At 39.1% G+C, this 17,330-nt stretch overlaps 1 protein-coding gene across 2 annotated transcripts in view; it reads right to left on the bottom strand.

Moving 5' to 3' along the window:
• The window catches only part of ASPM (assembly factor for spindle microtubules), a 31,826-nt gene that overhangs the window by 7,592 nt on the left and 6,904 nt on the right, over positions 1-17,330 (bottom strand). Inside the window, exons 7-15 of one of the 2 annotated variants that reach the window (XM_081039311.1) lie at positions 16,445-16,590; positions 16,275-16,360; positions 15,632-15,853; positions 14,488-14,695; positions 14,253-14,398; positions 14,026-14,154; positions 10,333-10,527; positions 2,401-6,708; positions 1,162-1,328 (exon numbers count right to left, since the gene is read on the bottom strand). In XM_081039311.1, coding sequence (XP_080895437.1) covers positions 1,162-1,328; positions 2,401-6,708; positions 10,333-10,527; positions 14,026-14,154; positions 14,253-14,398; positions 14,488-14,695; positions 15,632-15,853; positions 16,275-16,360; positions 16,445-16,590 — 5,607 coding nt within the window. The remainder of the gene's footprint in view (positions 1-1,161; positions 1,329-2,400; positions 6,709-10,332; positions 10,528-14,025; positions 14,155-14,252; positions 14,399-14,487; positions 14,696-15,631; positions 15,854-16,274; positions 16,361-16,444; positions 16,591-17,330) is intronic. The other variant, XM_081039312.1, reaches the window with a different exon arrangement.

The raw sequence follows: 17,330 nt of genomic DNA, 5'->3' as shown, positions 1-17,330 counted from the left end.
CAGATGCAGACAAAGCCCAGGTAAAGGGGAGAGGGTGGTAAATAATTGTAGAATATAAAATCTGAGTGCTTGTTGCTAGGGAGCCTTTGAGCAGACAGAAGGTGGTCAAGAGGAGAACCGGGGAGATTAGAACACCATAAGGCAAATGAGAAATGGACACGCATTTGAAAGAAAAGATAGGCATCAACAAAATATCTAAAAAGAAATAGTCTGTAAACAGAATTGGAGAAAAATTTAAAACCTCATGAGGGCTAGAGATTGAACTTTAGGCATCAACATAGTGATAACAGATAAAAACTGAGAATGGTCAGGCTTTTGATCTGTTCTTGCTAAAGTGGAAAAGGCAGAAAGATTAACTTAAGTCATGTTGCCACATTTCTCAGAAAATAAAGCTGTGTCATGAGAAAAATTCAGCTTTTTGCTTCACGAAAATTAGATTCTGGCCCTTCAAACAGCTGAGTATAAACTACAAGTTCATGTTATCAGCCCTGATTCTAACCATGGAGCTGACCAAGGAACACGAGTGTGCTCTCCTAAAAAGAACTTTAAAACCATCAGTGACTGATAATGCTTCATCATTTCTGGGGACTGAAGTAAAGTTCGTATACTATGAAATAAAAAATAATATAGGTAATCTGGTAAGAGCTTCTGAAAATGTGTTTAAAAGAAATGAACTAGGAGCAGGGAAATACGGTCCAAAGAAACAATTTAGTAATTAGGACTTCATCATTAAGGATAGAGTACACGGAATAATGCAAAGTACAAACAGAGAGAGAGAGAGAGAGAACTAAGTAAGACAAAATTTTCCAGTAGCTAAATCAGCAAACAAAATGGACAAATGCACAATAGGAAAACCAAGATTTACTAGATTATTTTATTTACCTCCCTCCCCTCAGTCCTTACCTTTATCCCTTTGAACCTGAACTAATTTATCAAGTTTACTTAAATATTTTTTACTAAATTATAGATAGCATCAAGGCTCTATCTCAAAAAATAAGACAGCCTTAGAGATATATCTTGTTTCATTAATGGAGAAAACACCAACAAAATGAACCATACATATTAAGCACAGCAAATATTTAAAAGAAAAATCAATGAGCAGTATTATTTTATATAAAGACTTATATGAAGACTGGCTCCCACATAGCTCTGAGACTTTACCGCGTTCTCTCCAGTTTGGTACAGAAGCAAGCTTGAATGGTTTTAACAGCTTTTAATATAGCTAGGTATTCTTTACGTGCTTTCCAACACCTGTACCACGCTTGAATCTTGCAGGCAGCCTTCACTTTACACACATATTTCTGGGCTTTGTATCTTCTCCACGCAGCCTATGAAACACATAAATATAACACATATGCAATGTAATGTTGGGTTTTGTAAATTGAAAAAATCAGTATTCAAGACAGTTTATACAAGGCTAAGCAGACAAAAACCAATTGCAGAAATATAGTCATGACTCTTCTATCAGACTCAAGCAGGCCTGACGCCTAACGGGTCCTGGGGAAAAGGGGGTGCTTCCCACAGTGAACACCCACTATGTGCTCCATCACACATAGTGTGGCTGGCCGACAGCTAAGCCTGGTATAACCCTAACAAATATTTAGAAATGTTAGGCTTCTCTTCTCCGCTCTCTCTCATTTTTGATTATAAATATTCCTCCTAGCTCAATTAAGTTTTCTAAGGACAGCAACTAACTATAGCTGACCGTCTATTCCTATCGCCCTCTATAGTACTTGGCATATTGCCAGCATCTACCATTTTTTTGTTGTATGAAAACATTATTTCTAAGTTTAACAGGAACCGAACAAGAACCAACATATCACATACACCTAGGTTTAATGCCCAGGTTATCACAGGTAGACTAGAAATAACTGAAGTACCCAGATTCAGCTCCTGGATTGGCCTCTCTCTAACAAACAAAATAAAAGTGCTTTGGAAACCAAAAGTGCAAAACACTCTGAATAAAGTACAAATGTCTATTTAGCCTTAGAAGCTCTGATGGACAGATCAGTAGGAGAATAAAGTTATCCCTTTTGGCCTAAATTATGCCAAATATCACTTTACCTCAACTTACATTTTTCACTTAAAAAAACCATTTTACCAGAGAACTCCCATTAATCAAACCATGTTCTCAAAATGCTTCCAGGACTGCTGTAGTAAACACCTAGTGAAATGCACGAAGCACAGGGTGATTACCCAGAACCCCAGGTCTGTGCTGCTTTGGGTAAATTATCCTTGAGCCCTTTTCCCACTCTCAAAAATGCTCCATTTTGGAAGATAAATGAAAAGGACATGTAAACTAAGTATAATTCTTTATGACGTGCTTGAGCTCATTTTATAAATTCTAACAAATATTGGTCAAAGAAAGGATGAAAGCCTTATGCTTCAATGCACAAATACCTGGATTTTTAAGGCGCTCCCTTTCATTTTCTGAAACTTCCGTTTCTGTAGAAATCCTTTCATGCTAGCCTGAAGAAGGATAACACTGCTCCTAGTTTGTAAATACACTTCCCGCTGGTGTTTTGCAGACAAACGAGCTCTGTGGCGATTCTGTAGAACCACTGCTGCTTTTCTGTACAGTAAGAACTGCTTCCTGGCCCGCCAGGCCCGGAAACACTGCTGTAAGGAGACCGCAGCTCTTTTCTGCTGAAGGAATCTTCTTCGGCACACAGCCATCTGAAGGAAGGACTGAATTCGCAGGGCAGCACACCTCGGTGTTTCCAATTTTCTTGGGACCGCTTCACGAGCAGCTTTCTGAACTGTCACTGCAGCCTGACCTGGAGAATGACACTCTGCTTCCTGTGCAGGAGCAACCAGAGAGGCGTCAGGGTGGTTCTGCGGTGCAGCGGCTGAGCCGTGAACGGGGCCATGCTGAGCTCCAGCTGGACGACACGGTGGTGCTGGCCGCTCCGCGGGAGCCGCCATCTTGGCCTCCGACATGGTTTTCAGTCTCTGTCTTACTTTCATGCCCCTGAAAGCAGCCTGAAGAGTTCGTACAGCTTTCTGAACTGCTAAGAAGCGTTTTCTTTCCATTTTTACTCTGACATATGACCTATAATAATTCTGTATGACAACAGCGGCAGTTTTCTTCGCTTGGAAGTCAGCTCTGGCCCTGTGCATTCTGGAGAAGGACTGGATGCACGTGGCAGCCAGGTGCACGTGCTGGATATCCCTTCGTACCTTGAAGCCCCTGTACAAAGGCTGGCCGCAAACAGATGCTTGGGGACACTCTGCAGTGAGTGCTCTGTATCTTCTCTGAACAAAAACCACCGCTGCTCTGAGGTGGAGATAGCGCTTCCTCATTTTAAAGCCTTTAAAATGCTTCTGAACAATAATGGCAGCCTGATGGTGGCGCTCACTCTCCCCTAAGACCGTGTCCTGGAAACCTGCCTGAATACAGGTCGTCGCTTTCTTGGGGGCCTTGTGCTCAAGGGCTTTCTTTTTATTTGCTCTGTATTTTTCTTGTATTACTTTGGTAGCCCACCGAACCTTTTGGTAGAAAACATACTGCCTGTACATTCTATATGTGCTCTGTATTATGAGAGCAGCTCTGTGTCTTTCCCTTAAAAGCTGTCTCGCTTTCATTCCCTTGTACGCAGCTTGAATGACCACAGCAGAATGCCTCTGTCTCACATAATTTTCTCTTTGCTGTTTTGCAGCTCTGTCGGTTCGGTAATGTTGCTGAATTAGGATTGAGGCGTGTTTCAAGGCCTGGTATCTCCTACGTGCTCTGTGCATTCTGAAAGTAGCCTGGATGAGAGTAGCAGCCCTACGCATTTCTTGCATCTTTTTCCTTACCATCCATCTTCTATATGACGACTGGATTTTAATGACGGCTTTTTGTAACCGTAGAAATTGTAAGTGATGCTCTGCACAAACATTTGTACGGTATTGTCTCTGCAACCAAAGAGCAGTTTTCCTGAGAGACAGGAATCTTCTTCTTAGCATCAGAGTTCTGAATCTCCTCTGAATAAGTGTTGCTGCTAAATGCATAACTTTTAAATGTCTTCTAGTTTTCATTCCTCTAAAAACAGCCTGAATGCGGATCACAGAATGCCTTAATTTGTTATACCTTTGAAACTGTACATTTCTTGCCTTCACAGCCCGGTATCTTTGCTGTACTGTCTTTGTTGCCTTCTTTAACTTATTAAAACATGTTTGCTGTCTGTACCTTCTGTAGTGTGACTGAATGAGTGTTGCCGCAGTCTGCATCTTCCTTAGCGTCTGCCTAACTCTCGCTCCTCTAAAATTGGCCTGAAGAATAGTAACAGCTTTCAGAATTGCCAAGTACCTTGCACGCTGAGTTTTACCCTGATAATAGGCTCTATATCTTACTTGTATTACGAGAGCTGCTCTTCTCGTTTTATGGTATCTTCTTTTTGCTTGATGCATTTTAAACATGGCTTTAATAAAGGTGGCTGCCAGGTGCATGTGTTGAATATGTCTTCTTACTCTAACACCTCTATAAATAGCTTGGATTTTGACTGCTGTTTTCTTTAAATTGAGATAATCCTTACGTTGATGGCTTGCAATTTTAATATTTCGGTACCATCTCTGAATGATAATAGCTGAAGCCCTATACGCTGCGTTTTTCTGATTGTTTTTGTAAGCTCTATATTTAGACTGTATCGTGACTGCGGCTTTGTTGCATTCTTTTATTTTTCTTCTCACTCTCACACTTCGGTAAGCTGACTGTAAAATTACTACGGCTGCTTTAGTTCTCAAATACACATGCTGCTGTTTCCTTCCAGTTCTGTAAGCCCTGTAATACACTTGAATCAGACGGGCAGCTCTTTTCATGGCTCTCCACTTCTTTTGCTGCACATACATCCTGTAGTAGGACTGTATGATGACAGCACATTCGTGTTGCTTTTGAATCTGTCTTCTCACTGTTTTCCTCTTCCACATGGCCTGGAGCATCACTGCAGCACAGCGGAGCTCAATGTAGTCCATACGTTCCTTCCTTCCCGCACTCCACGCCCTCTGATGCTGCTGGATGACCAACGCTGCTCCTTTCAGCACCCTAAACCGCTTCTGGGCCTTGGCCATCCTAAAGGCAGACTGAATTTTCACTGCAGCTTCGCGCTCCCTTCTGATCTGTTCCCGAACTTTCCAGCCACGATAAGCAGACTGGAGAGAAATCACGGCTGTCCTTGTCTTTAAAAAATGTGTTCTCAGATCGCAAACAGCCTTGTGTGTCCTATACCACCTCTGTATCTTGACAGAAGACTGAAGCACAGACTGATATTTCATCTTTCTACTATAACCTCTAAAAGCAGTTTGAATTTTCAGAGCTGCTATGGATTGCTGCTTGATTAGCTGGCGTACTTTATAACCTCTGTACACTGCCTGCAGACGAGTAACTGCTCTTTTGACTTGTAAGTTCTTCCTCTGATTGACCCGTGCTTTGTATGCACAGTAGTAATTCTGAATGACAACAGCTGCTTTACAAATTTTCAGGTAGTGCTGCCGCATCTTTCTCATTCTGAAATAAGACTGCAGTGAAATAGCAGCTTTTCTTTGCAACCTCACCTGCTTTCGAACCAGGTAGCCTCTAACAAAAGCTTGCAGTTTTATACAAGATTCCCGCACCTGCCTGAATTCCTCTCTCTCCAGTGCAGCCATTTTTATGGACCGATACCACTGCTGAATAAACAGCGCAGCTGCTCTTATATGTAAATATCGTTTGCGAGTTTGTTTCATCTTGATAATTGATTGCAACTTTATGGTAGCATGTTTTAGGCTCAGAAATTTTTTTCTGGAAATATAAGCTCTATAATATGACTGAATCTTTACAATAGATCTGAGGATGTGATTAAACTTTTTCCTGGCTTGCAACCCTCTATATGCAGACTGTAGAACAATGACAGCAGAATGTGTTTTCCGGTAAGATGCTAGAACTTTCTTGGCTGAAATGTAAGCTCGAAAATGAATCTGAATTACAAGGGTGGCTTTCTTCATCTTCTTATATTTCTGTACTTGATGATATTTTCTTATGTGTGCCTGCAATTTGATGGTAATTTTCTTAAGGTTTAGAAATCGAAATCTCTCTCGTCTCATTCTCCAATATGACTGCAGAACACAAGCAGCTCTGATTTGTTTGTGTAAATCACGAGCTTTCATTCCCCTGAAAGCAGCCTGTAGTCGAACGGCTGCAGCCCGTTTCTGCAAATACTTGGTGCGCTCAGTCTTCCCTTTCAGATATGCCTGGTAGAACCTCTGGATAGTCAGTATGGACTCTTTCTTTCTTCTATATAACTTTTGGGCTTGAAAGCACCGAAATCTTGTCTGGATGATAACAATACAAGATCTAATATGAATGTATCTCCGTAATTCTTTGTGCATTCTATACCACGATTGTATGACAACAGCAGATTTTTCTTCTTTAGCTTGTTTCCTGATATGCCATTGTCTAAAGGCTCTTTGCAATATTATGGTAGCTTTTATTTGTAATTGCATTTTACGTCGCTTCCATCTTCTGAACATAGACTGGATTATAAGGGTTGATGATTTTAGCATTTTATATCTCTGCTGATCCTGTTTTCTTCTTAAGCAAGCACGCCAATGCCTCTGAATTGTAACTGTAGCCCAAAGATATCGTTTATAAGAAGCAACGGCAATTATCATTCTTATCCTCGATTGCAGGATGATTGAGGAATACTTCAATTTCAGAAATTTTTTTCTAGTGGAATATCTTCTCCAATATTTCTGAAAAAGGCAGGAAAGGACACAAAGTAAAAGAGACATAACTTTCTATATGTAACACCTTTGATAGTATTAATTTTTTAACATTATGCTTAAAAACTAACACATTAAAAAACTATATTTTTGAAAAAGATATTTGTCTCTTTTGTATGTAGTTCAGTTACTACATGAACACAGCTGTAGCCAATTCAGAAATCCTTCTCTCATTCCTGATATTACATTCCATTTGTATTCTAGAGACGTAAGAAATATAAGCAAATTTATTTTATTAGAATAACAGAAGAGTCAAAATAAAACTATATTTTGCTATCTACTGGTTCTACGTAATTTCCTATGAATATGTATCTCTGAATCTTATATACTTCTTTCACCAAGATGACTAAACTATATTATAATGATTGGAAACTACTTACGGGTGGGATCCTATACCATCTCATTACCGGTCTGGTAATATAAACCCAGGAATCAGAAATAAGTGAGACTATTTACTCATTAGAAATAAAATTACATCCTTTTCCCAAATTTAGGAATTACAGGTACATGGTTAAAAAGCAGAATTCTGGAAAAACTTGAGAAGTGATAAATCAACCAGACTGCTTCCTTCCCACACCACCCCACTCCCTAACTCCTCAGTTAACCCAGCAATATGCCAGCTCAACAGAAAGAGCCACAAAGTCTCAAACTGTTTCTGGGTGCGGGTAGCTAAATGGCCCCTGGCTACTGGTCATCAAGCTCTAGATGTTCTTCTAGCAATAAAACCATTCCTTTGGCTAAAACACTCCAAATAGTGATAAGATTGTAACGGGCCCTGAGGAAAACTCCCTGCTGCATCTCAACATCCCTTACATAAGAGGGAAGCACTACAGAGGCTGGCACCACGCTCTTGATAGCTCTACCTGTTCTGCACGCATCTGTGCTTGGCCCACACACCCCGATCCACAGGTGAGGGAAGGTAGGGAAAACACATGTATACCCTGCTGACCCTCTAGGTTTTTTCCCAATAGGTACGGCCTTATCCCTCCACTATGTGTCGAGTTTGGTTTTGTTCCTACCCTTCAACCTGACAAGAAATGATGTGCACACTACATTACTTCTCTTACTATGAAGATATGTGATAAGTAACTAAAATATTTATCCAAGTAAAGTTAAACTTACTTATGCAAAATGGCTTTGGAAAGAACAGGCACTCCAGGGAAAGCAGGGAGGGGCCCAAAGGGACCTAAAGAGTGATAAGTTTTCTATATTCCAGTTCAAGTGATAAAATACTGATTCTAAGTAGATTAAAAGTTATGTATACTGTAACCCCTAGAACTACTAAAAAAAAAAAACAACAACCTGTACAAAGGGATACAGTCAGAAACAAAATAAACTAAAATGTAAAACTAACAAGTGTTCAAATAATTGAAAAGACAGAAATGGCAAAAGAGAAAATGAAGGGGGAAAAAGGCGAATATTAAGAAAATAAACAATAAAACGATAGACCTAAATCCAAACATATCAATTAATACCTGATCTATAAATGACCTAAAGCACCAATTAAAAGACAGATTTTCAAAATATAAAAACTATATGCTGTCTAGACTTCATCATATACAATGATATAAGTAGTTAATTAAAAAACAGGATAAAAATATGCCCTGCAAATGATAATCAAGTGAAAGCTGAAGTGGTTATGTTACTAGCAAGCAAAGTAGGCTTCGGAGCAAAGAAAATTACAAGGGATAAAAAGGAACATTCCATAATGATAAAACATTTACCTTACCAAGAATACATAATAATATCAACTGTGTATGAACCTAACAACAGAGCTTCAAAATACATGGAGATAGAACTGAAAGAAGAAAGGCATGCCCACAGTTACAGCTGGATACTTCAACACCACTCTCTTAGTAAAAAAATAAACAGAAGCTCAGTAAGGATATAAAAGAACCATCAATCACATGGATCTAACTGACGTTTATATAATACTCCATCCAACAATAACAGAATACACATTCTTTTAAGTACACAGAACATTCACCAAGATCAGGGATGAGCAAACTTCTTCTCTAAAAGACCTACAGACTGGGAGAAAATATATGTGAATCACTGACAAAAGACTTGTATCCAGAATATAGAAACAACTCTCAAAGATGAGTAAGATAAGCAACTCAATAAAAATGGGCAGAAGATTTCAACAGATACTTCACCAAAGGTATCTGGAAGCCAAGCAAGCATTTGAAAACAGATACATCATTAGCCATTAGGGAAATGTAAATTAAACCAAGATGAGCCACCACTTCACACTTATCAAAATGGCTGAGAAACAAGACAACACAGTGTTGGCAAGGATGTGGAGCAATTACGACTCTGACACGTTGGGAGTGGGAAAGCAAAAAGGAACAGCCACACTAGAAAACAGTTGGATTATATCTCACAAAGTTAGACATACATTTAGCAAATGACATAGCAATCCCACTTCTAGATATTTACCCTAATGAAATGAAACTGAAAACAAAAATATCTTTCAACAGATTAATGTATAATCAAAATGTGGTCCATGCATACAATAGAATACTACTCAGCAATAAAAAGGAATAAACTACTGAGGCATGCCAACAACTGGGATAAGTTTTCGAGGCATTATGGTGAGCAAAAAAATTTAAAAAGCCAGTCTCAAAAAAGAGGCAAGACAAAATTACAAAATTTAAGGAATATGTGGGAAAAACGCATGATAAGTATATATTAGGATCATGGCTGGTGTGGGAAAGTTAATTGACTGAGAAATGGCTTCTGAAAGGCTGCCAATATTCTACTTGTTGACTTAGGTGGTAGTTACATGGGTATTTTGTGAAAAACCAGTAGGTCAGGTTCTACATTTGTGTTTTGTGCAATTTTCTATGTGTATTATTTCACATTTAAAAAAAGTTTAAAAAAAAAAGAAAGATCATTTATTTTATCAGAGTCCCTCATTAATTAGTAGCAGTAGTCAGATGCAAAAATTTCCAAATTTATAAAACAGAGAATTATGGGGTAACACTTCAATGATATTTACACAGTGCAAATTTAAATAGTACCCCTCTCTGATGTTACTAACATAGGATCTAACATCAAAACTAACAGAGATGTAAGAAGTACATCTACTATATAAAGTAGATATGTTAACATTTTTAACTAAATAGAAAAGTAACAAAGGCGTTCTAGAGGCTAATTACAAGCAATATTTCCACTGCGTGCCATCTAAGTGGGCTGCAGAGGAAACATGCACATTTATCCCCAAAGTGAAGTTTCCAGGGTTCACAGTAAAGACAAAAGAGAGTTCGGTGTGGTACATGGGTGTACAAAGTAGAATGGCACAGCATGCCAGCATGTCTCACTGAGCAGAGGACTGAAAACCTCTAAAATAAAACAGCAAAAAGGACAGAACTGGACGCTTGCTTCCCCAGAGGAAAGCAGGCATTTCCAGCTGTTTGAACATTACGCTGAAACAGCAGTCTCACAGGTAGTGGGAGGTGTGAAATATTTGTTAAAGTGCAAGATACAATACAGAAGCCTAAAATACAATAATTTAAAACGTTATCGTATTTCACTTTCTTCCTTAAAGAGTCATTAAAACTCTTAAAATTCAAAAATTCCAGGATACTATACCTGAATAAGTAATGCTGATTTATTCTGAACTTTTTCTAGGATTTCCTTTTTTAACATTAATAGTTTTCTCTGTTCTAAGAGCCTTCGCCAATATTTCTGAATGACCAATGCTGCATTAACCTTCTTTTTCAAACGTTGTTTAGTTAGAAAATTGATCACAGCTGATTGAATAATTCTTGCAGCTTTGTCTCTCTCCTAAAAAACAAAACAAAACAAATCCAAACATAAATGAAACACTTAATCAATTAAGCCCCTAAATTGTTATTTGTAAGAAAATCATCTGTTAAACGTTAATCAGATTGATCCTAGAAACAAAACACACCCAAACCCCTCTTTGCAGTACAGACACTTCCAGGCATGTGGAAATGGCTGATAGATTTGCAGATATAATGATATGATGAAACACACACTCCTAGGAAATATCATTGTTAAGATAAAGATCACAGACATGTTTGATACATCACAGATCCTCAGTAGTCAATATAAAGGCAACTTAAATGTGATGTGTTTCAGATTATGGTCCAGTGAATTCATGCTTAACTTTTAAAAAAAGAGATTGGATTACATAAAAGAAAAGGAAAATGCTAAACTAAATAAAATGCTTACAATATAAGGTAGTATTGCTTTGTTATAATTTGAACAAAAGAATTCACAAAAAGGGAAAAGCAAAATACCCCTTTTGCACAGAATACACATGGCTTCAAAGCACAGAGGCTTAAGAGAACAGAAGAGAATAGCGGATGTGAGACTAGCATCAGGGCCTCCCAGCAGTCATGGCCGAAGAGGCCAGGACCCTGCATCTCTCTACCTGTTACTTCTCATAACGAATCGTGATGAGTAATAACATCTACTCAATACTTACAGGAATCAGGCACCATTCTAAACACTTCATGACCAGTAATTCATCTACCTCAACCACAAGAAGAGGTGAGCAGGCCCCCACTACTCTCGTGACCACCAGGCACCCGGCCGGGCCAGACGGTCCAGCACACAGACTGTCAGGCCACCACAGGATGCAGCCTGGCTTCGGAGCTCACATTCTTCATCACTTTGCTATGCCCTTCAAGGCTAGATTAGGTTCCATCAGTTCACATGAACTGGAAACTAGAATACGAGTTGTTCCCTCTGGTGGCAAGAACCAAGTTAGAGCATGTCTGATGACCCTCTGTGGGCTGTACACAGACTAACTACAGAGTCTAATTATCATTTAATTGTAATCAATTCTTGGTGTCTCTGGTGGGAACTACACAGCATGGAGCACAGCCAACTAGGGAAGGGATCAAACTGAGATTCTGACAAAGGAAAGAGGTAATCAGTGGACTGAAGCAAATACAAAGGAACCGTGTGGGCCATACAGTGGCTCACTCTGCCGAGTGAGAAAAGACTGGAAGATTCTAAAATTAGGCAGAGGAACTCTATCTAACATAGTGTCAGGTCTCCGTGAAGCTACTGAACAGTACACTTAAAAACAAGATGGTACATTTTATGTGTTCTTTAGCACAATTTTTAAAAATTCAGGTGAAAATAAAAGCACCCCCCCCCATTGGCTTAAAAAAATATGATGCAGTGCAAAAGTAGCATTTGAGTCAAAAGTTTAAGGGCCCAGGGCATTCTCAGATACAGCAGGCTGAGGTCAACTAAAATTTATCCCGGTCTGTAAATCATCTCAGTCTCAAGCAAAGTAAATAGGAAACAATTTTACGCGACGTTAGAGAAGCTCCAGATGGGAAGCAGACAAATCCAAAGTAGCCAACGTTACAGAAACCAGCAATGACGGCAGTCCCCCGGCCCGTCGCTGCCTCTTCTCTAAGTCAGGCTGCATGTCGTCATTTCCAGTCCTACACTGTTACCAACTTACTTTTATGTTGCCTGTATATGAGCCAAATACAAGAATTTTCTGTGCTTTAGAGTTTGTGTCTACTCACTGACAGGAGGAACTGTGAGGTGCAATGTGCCAGGCACCCCTTGGATGACCCTGCTTCATTCACGGAGTATGGGTGGCCATTGACCAGTGCTTCCTTGGCACCACCAGAGCCATTTTGTTCTCAATGAAGAGTTACTGCGATTCACACCAGCAACATGAAAGCAAACTATAAAACCTGAAGAGTAACTACATCAGGGCAATGACTATATGCTTGCTAGCTTGATATTCCTACTAGAATATAGAGGGAACCTACTGCTTAATGATCCAAATAGCAAATGAAGTAACTGGGCTACAGTACAATTCTGTAACAAAAGGAGCACCTGGAGAAAGGAGAAGCAGTGGTCTTCATAAAAGGGAAGTTTCGACTACCTTAACTAAGGGAATAAGGAAAAGGATCTCACACCAAAAAACCCAAAAAAACAAATCAAGAAAACTCTGCAGTTAATATCTGATTATTAATAGGCTATCTCGAGCAGAAAACAAAGCAGATTTCATTATTAAAAAAAACCACATGAAACATTCTGATTGATACCTGTTTCTTAGAATTTTGAATCTCATTTAATGCCATATAAAAAGAATGAAAAAAATTTGAGGACTGACCAAAGGAGAGTCTTGCCTGAAAACTTTCCTAAAACAATTCTCCTAGAAGCCTCCGGAAGTACAAACTTATCCTCCAAGAGACATGTGGGGAAGAACGAAGGTCTGAGAGGAAGAGGGGAACGAAGGCCGGAGAATATGAGACCACAGAGAAGAGTGGCTGTGTGAGACTCTCTACCACTCCCTACCAAGACGGAGTGGGGTGAGGACACTTATTTTAATCAGAATTCTTTCCAAGTCTGGTACTGGATGAGCGAATACACGGTATGTTTAAGAGTGGCCAGAATGCAGCTGTTTTGTACAGATACTAAGAACCTGATCAGAAATGCACTGTAATTCAAAACTGAGAATGAATATTGGGTACAACATATTTCTGAAATATCTGATAAAACTTATTAAGTGTGGCTAATTATTTTATTTGGTTTGGTTTCTCCAAATAAATAAATAAACATAGTTTTATAGAGATAAAAGGATTAAAATAGTCTGTTCAACTTGATCAAGAAGACTATTTCTCAGATTATTAAAAATGATACTGTTCTCAGAACTCAAGAAAACACTCATTTTAGGTTAATGCAAATTCTCACACTATTGGGTCCACAAAGGGAAACAATAACATCTCTATCTCAGCGCCCAGGTCCTAAATATTTTGAGAAATAAACAACAGAAACTAAACTACTACTTTTAAACAACAAAGGATCAACTGGAAGACAGTGTCATGGCAGACAAAATGCCGGTTAACTGAACCGCACTATCAGACACTTGACACACAGGCCCAGGCAGCACCAGCTGAGCTCAAGCCTTCAGAGCACAGAAAAATTAATGGAAAACTCCTGTTCCCCGGAGGCAAGTTAGGTTCCAAGAGGAAGGAGGGAAGAGTTGAGTCAGGCACCTCCAGTTTATTTTTCCCAAGTTTACAAAGTGGATAAGCTATTCCACTTAGCCTGGAGCACACGAAGTGAAAGGGTGGCTAGAGACGGGAAGGTATGTCCAATGAAGGAAACATCGGGAGTTAGGAGGAAACATCCATCCTCAACTCAAAGCACACGTGATTATCCAAATTTCCTCAACAATTTCAAACATCAGTAAAATGTAAAAACCGTTATCAAGAATCAATCAAGTGGCATCTTAGGAACTACCAATTGCATCCTAATATTTGCCTTTTTTAGGAGTACCTGATGGTGTTTTAGATCTGCTTTTAGTTTGAACTTTCTCCAGGTTGTCTGGATGAGTCGAGCAGCTCGTGTTTCTCTGCGGAGATCCAAAAGCCTTGCACAAAGAAATGACAGATAGGTAATAACCACCTAGGAGTAAACATAAAAGATGGAAACAGAATTGTCCACTTCCTGTCACCTTCTGAGGCACTTACTATTCAGGTGTTAGTGAACAAATTCTTACTTACCTTTTCGTCTGGAATTGTATTTGACATATCTGAATGATGAATCATAGCAGGTATCCCACCAAGGTCTTGGACCGCAGACCTAACCAATTGAAAATTCTTCTTTTCATTTTCTAGGAGTTCTTTGGATAGTTCTGACGTATTTCCTACTATACAAGACACATTAGACTGCTCTGGTCAAAAATCAGACATGGCAAAAAAAAAAGTATGAAATGTTAATTAACCAAAAGGAACTGACCGTGATCAAGTGCTTTGAGCGACACATCCAGACAACTCTCATCGGACTCCGAGGATGAATTGAGCACCACTGACCCCGTCTGTGCACATTCCACAGTTTGAGTAGTACGCTGACATATGGAGTCAAAAGGCACGTAGCACGGATGATAGTGGTGAATCAGGTAACACAACACACGTCCATCTGAGAAAGACACTGTGAAATTCTCCACCTGATTGGAAAGACCATTGCAGATTTAATGAATTAAGATGAGGTCATCCAGTAGTAGGGTGGGTTCCTAATACAGTAAGTGGTGTCCTTATAAGAAAAGGAGAGACACGGAGACAGGCACAGAGAAAATGGCACAGGAGGGCAGAGGCCAGAGTACTTATGTCTATAGGCCAGGCACACCAAGGACTGCCACCAACAAAAGTCGAGAGAAAGGCATGGAGCATTCTCCCTAGAGCCCTCAGTCGCTCTCTGGTACTTCATTAAAACATGGAGGGTCATCCATCTATTTGACCATTTTTTTACTAAAGATACTTGTTCAGGATATGAGTTTACCATACTTAGTCACATATACTCTATATGATTTTTCATGTTTTATTCTCCTTAGCAGATATTTTATTCATGTGTCAGGACAACTCATTTTCATGTATTTACACTTGAAGGTGTACTTCATGTAGAAACACAGCATGAATCTATCAAGTGATTATAAAAGGCTCAACTTAGATGTTTTTCCTCTTCCCTCTACCTACTGGTAAGGTTTCCTATTGTTCCTTTCTGGTTGTGGATTTATTTGCATTTACCTTTATCATAAGGCTGTGAGCCTTTGGTGCCCCAGTTCTATGCAAGGGTCTCCTATTAACACCCCCAACTAGGGCATTTTTTCTTTCTTAGTGATTCAGAAAATAGTCATAATTTATTCAACTGGTGACATCTTAGCTTAGAGAACATGGTATATGATAATGCCCTCACTCACTGGATGAAAAGTTTGGAGAGATTTTATATGTGTGTGTGTATGTGTGTGCGTGTGTATGTGTATGTGTATACATATATACTAAATTATTTTAAAAAATGCAAAAAAAATTTTATGCATTAAGTTTAATTGACTTTAACCAAAATATATTTAAAGATACTGGGCTAAAACAAAAACGAAGAAACTTACTTTTTTATTATAGAAGGCACAAACGGCATTTACCCAATCCATCAAAAGCTTTATGCTTTCACTATATTGTTCAAAGGAATTACTCAACCTTCTGTCTTTTATCTTATTGAGAACAGTATCAGAGGGGCATGAGAGTGCAGACATTGTTTTCTTCATACTCCATGTGAGTTTTAAAAAGTCAATTTCTTCCTTTAACTGATCTAAATTAAGAGAAATATCCACCTGAAACAGATATAAAAAAAAGATAAATAACTGTCCTTTAAAAGGTTAATATACTTTTTCATATATTATTTTTAACCCACAGAAGTTCAAGTCTCCGCTTTTTTTTAAAGAAAACGAGTCTACACAGACATGATGGAACGTGTATTGTTAGGTCGATGGGATTTAATGTCACACCAGCCTGGTTTCAATTTCATCTCCACTTCCTATCAGTGATGTGACCTTTAGTTTCAGTTTCTTCACCTGTGAGGTGGTGGTAACACCTACCTCATAGGAGTGTTGTGAAGATTAAACGGGAATACATAGAAAGCAATTATCACAGTTCCTGGGACAGAATAAGGTCTAGTAAGTAGTAGTTACAAGTGTTAGTCTTGATTTGACAAACGGATGAAAAGTGCAAATGTACCAAATGTATATAGAATACCTGGAAAGCAAATGCTATTTTCCAAAGCAATGCGAGAGTTTTTTCTCTGTGCCTATCCACAATATCCTTAGACAGGATGGGACTTCCTGCAAATGAAAAGACAGCCCTTCAGCACAATACAAATACTTAAATGTTGTCACCGACAAGAGAAAGCATGGCTCAGCTCTCACCATGCTCATCATTTAACTGAATTCCTCGTGACTTCAGAACCTGAAGGACAAGGTCGACATTGTGTACCTTCTGCAGACGGCTTATGGCGGGAATTCTGAGTCTCTTTGAGAGATCCCAGTTCTGTGTGAGGAGTTCCATGGCTCGCCTAACAAACAGGAAAGTGGTTTTCAGATGAGATTGTTATATTAAAAACACGTAAGAAAAATGGACTTCATTTAAATTCAGTTATCACGCACAGAACTCCCCCCAACTTAAAGAGTTTTAGGTTAGAATGACTCCAAAACACTATCAAAATCTTGTTCCTCCATAGTCAGCAAATAGAGTTATTTCTCATTTTAAGCCTGGGGGCTGAGGTCAATGAACAAATATAAGAAAGAAATATGAGACATACACACACAAAAACACACATGAACAAAATAACAGGGTTCTATACAGAAAGGGTGTTAAAAGGCAGCAGGATGTTTATTGAGGGCCTACTGTATCCTTCACATAAGCCAGTACATCCTTTTCCTATTTTAGTGCTCGGGGCAAATCCCCCAACAGAGCAGGTATTATCATCTCATATGTTGCTGATGAAGAATCCAAAGCCCAGAAGTTAAGTCAGTCTCCCCTGGTCATTATATTAATAGCTGGTATAGACAGAACTAAGATCAGAAGGAAAACCCCGTTGCCTCAGTTTCCAAGTCCACTCTCCTAAATCTATACCAGATTACCATAGAATTACTTGAGTGCCTATATTACAAAGACATATACACCACAGCTGAAATCCAAGCCCCTAATAACATCCAGGTCACTAGCGTTTTATCTGCTATACAATAATTGCCAACCCACAGAAAGAGCAGGCCCCAACTGATTACTGAATAGAGCTGAAGTTAGGCAGAACTG

Source organism: Rhinolophus hipposideros (genome assembly GCF_964194185.1).
Source record: "Rhinolophus hipposideros genome assembly, chromosome: 26".
NCBI lineage: Eukaryota > Metazoa > Chordata > Mammalia > Chiroptera > Rhinolophidae > Rhinolophus > Rhinolophus hipposideros.
This window is presented reverse-complemented; position numbering and strand designations above follow the sequence as displayed.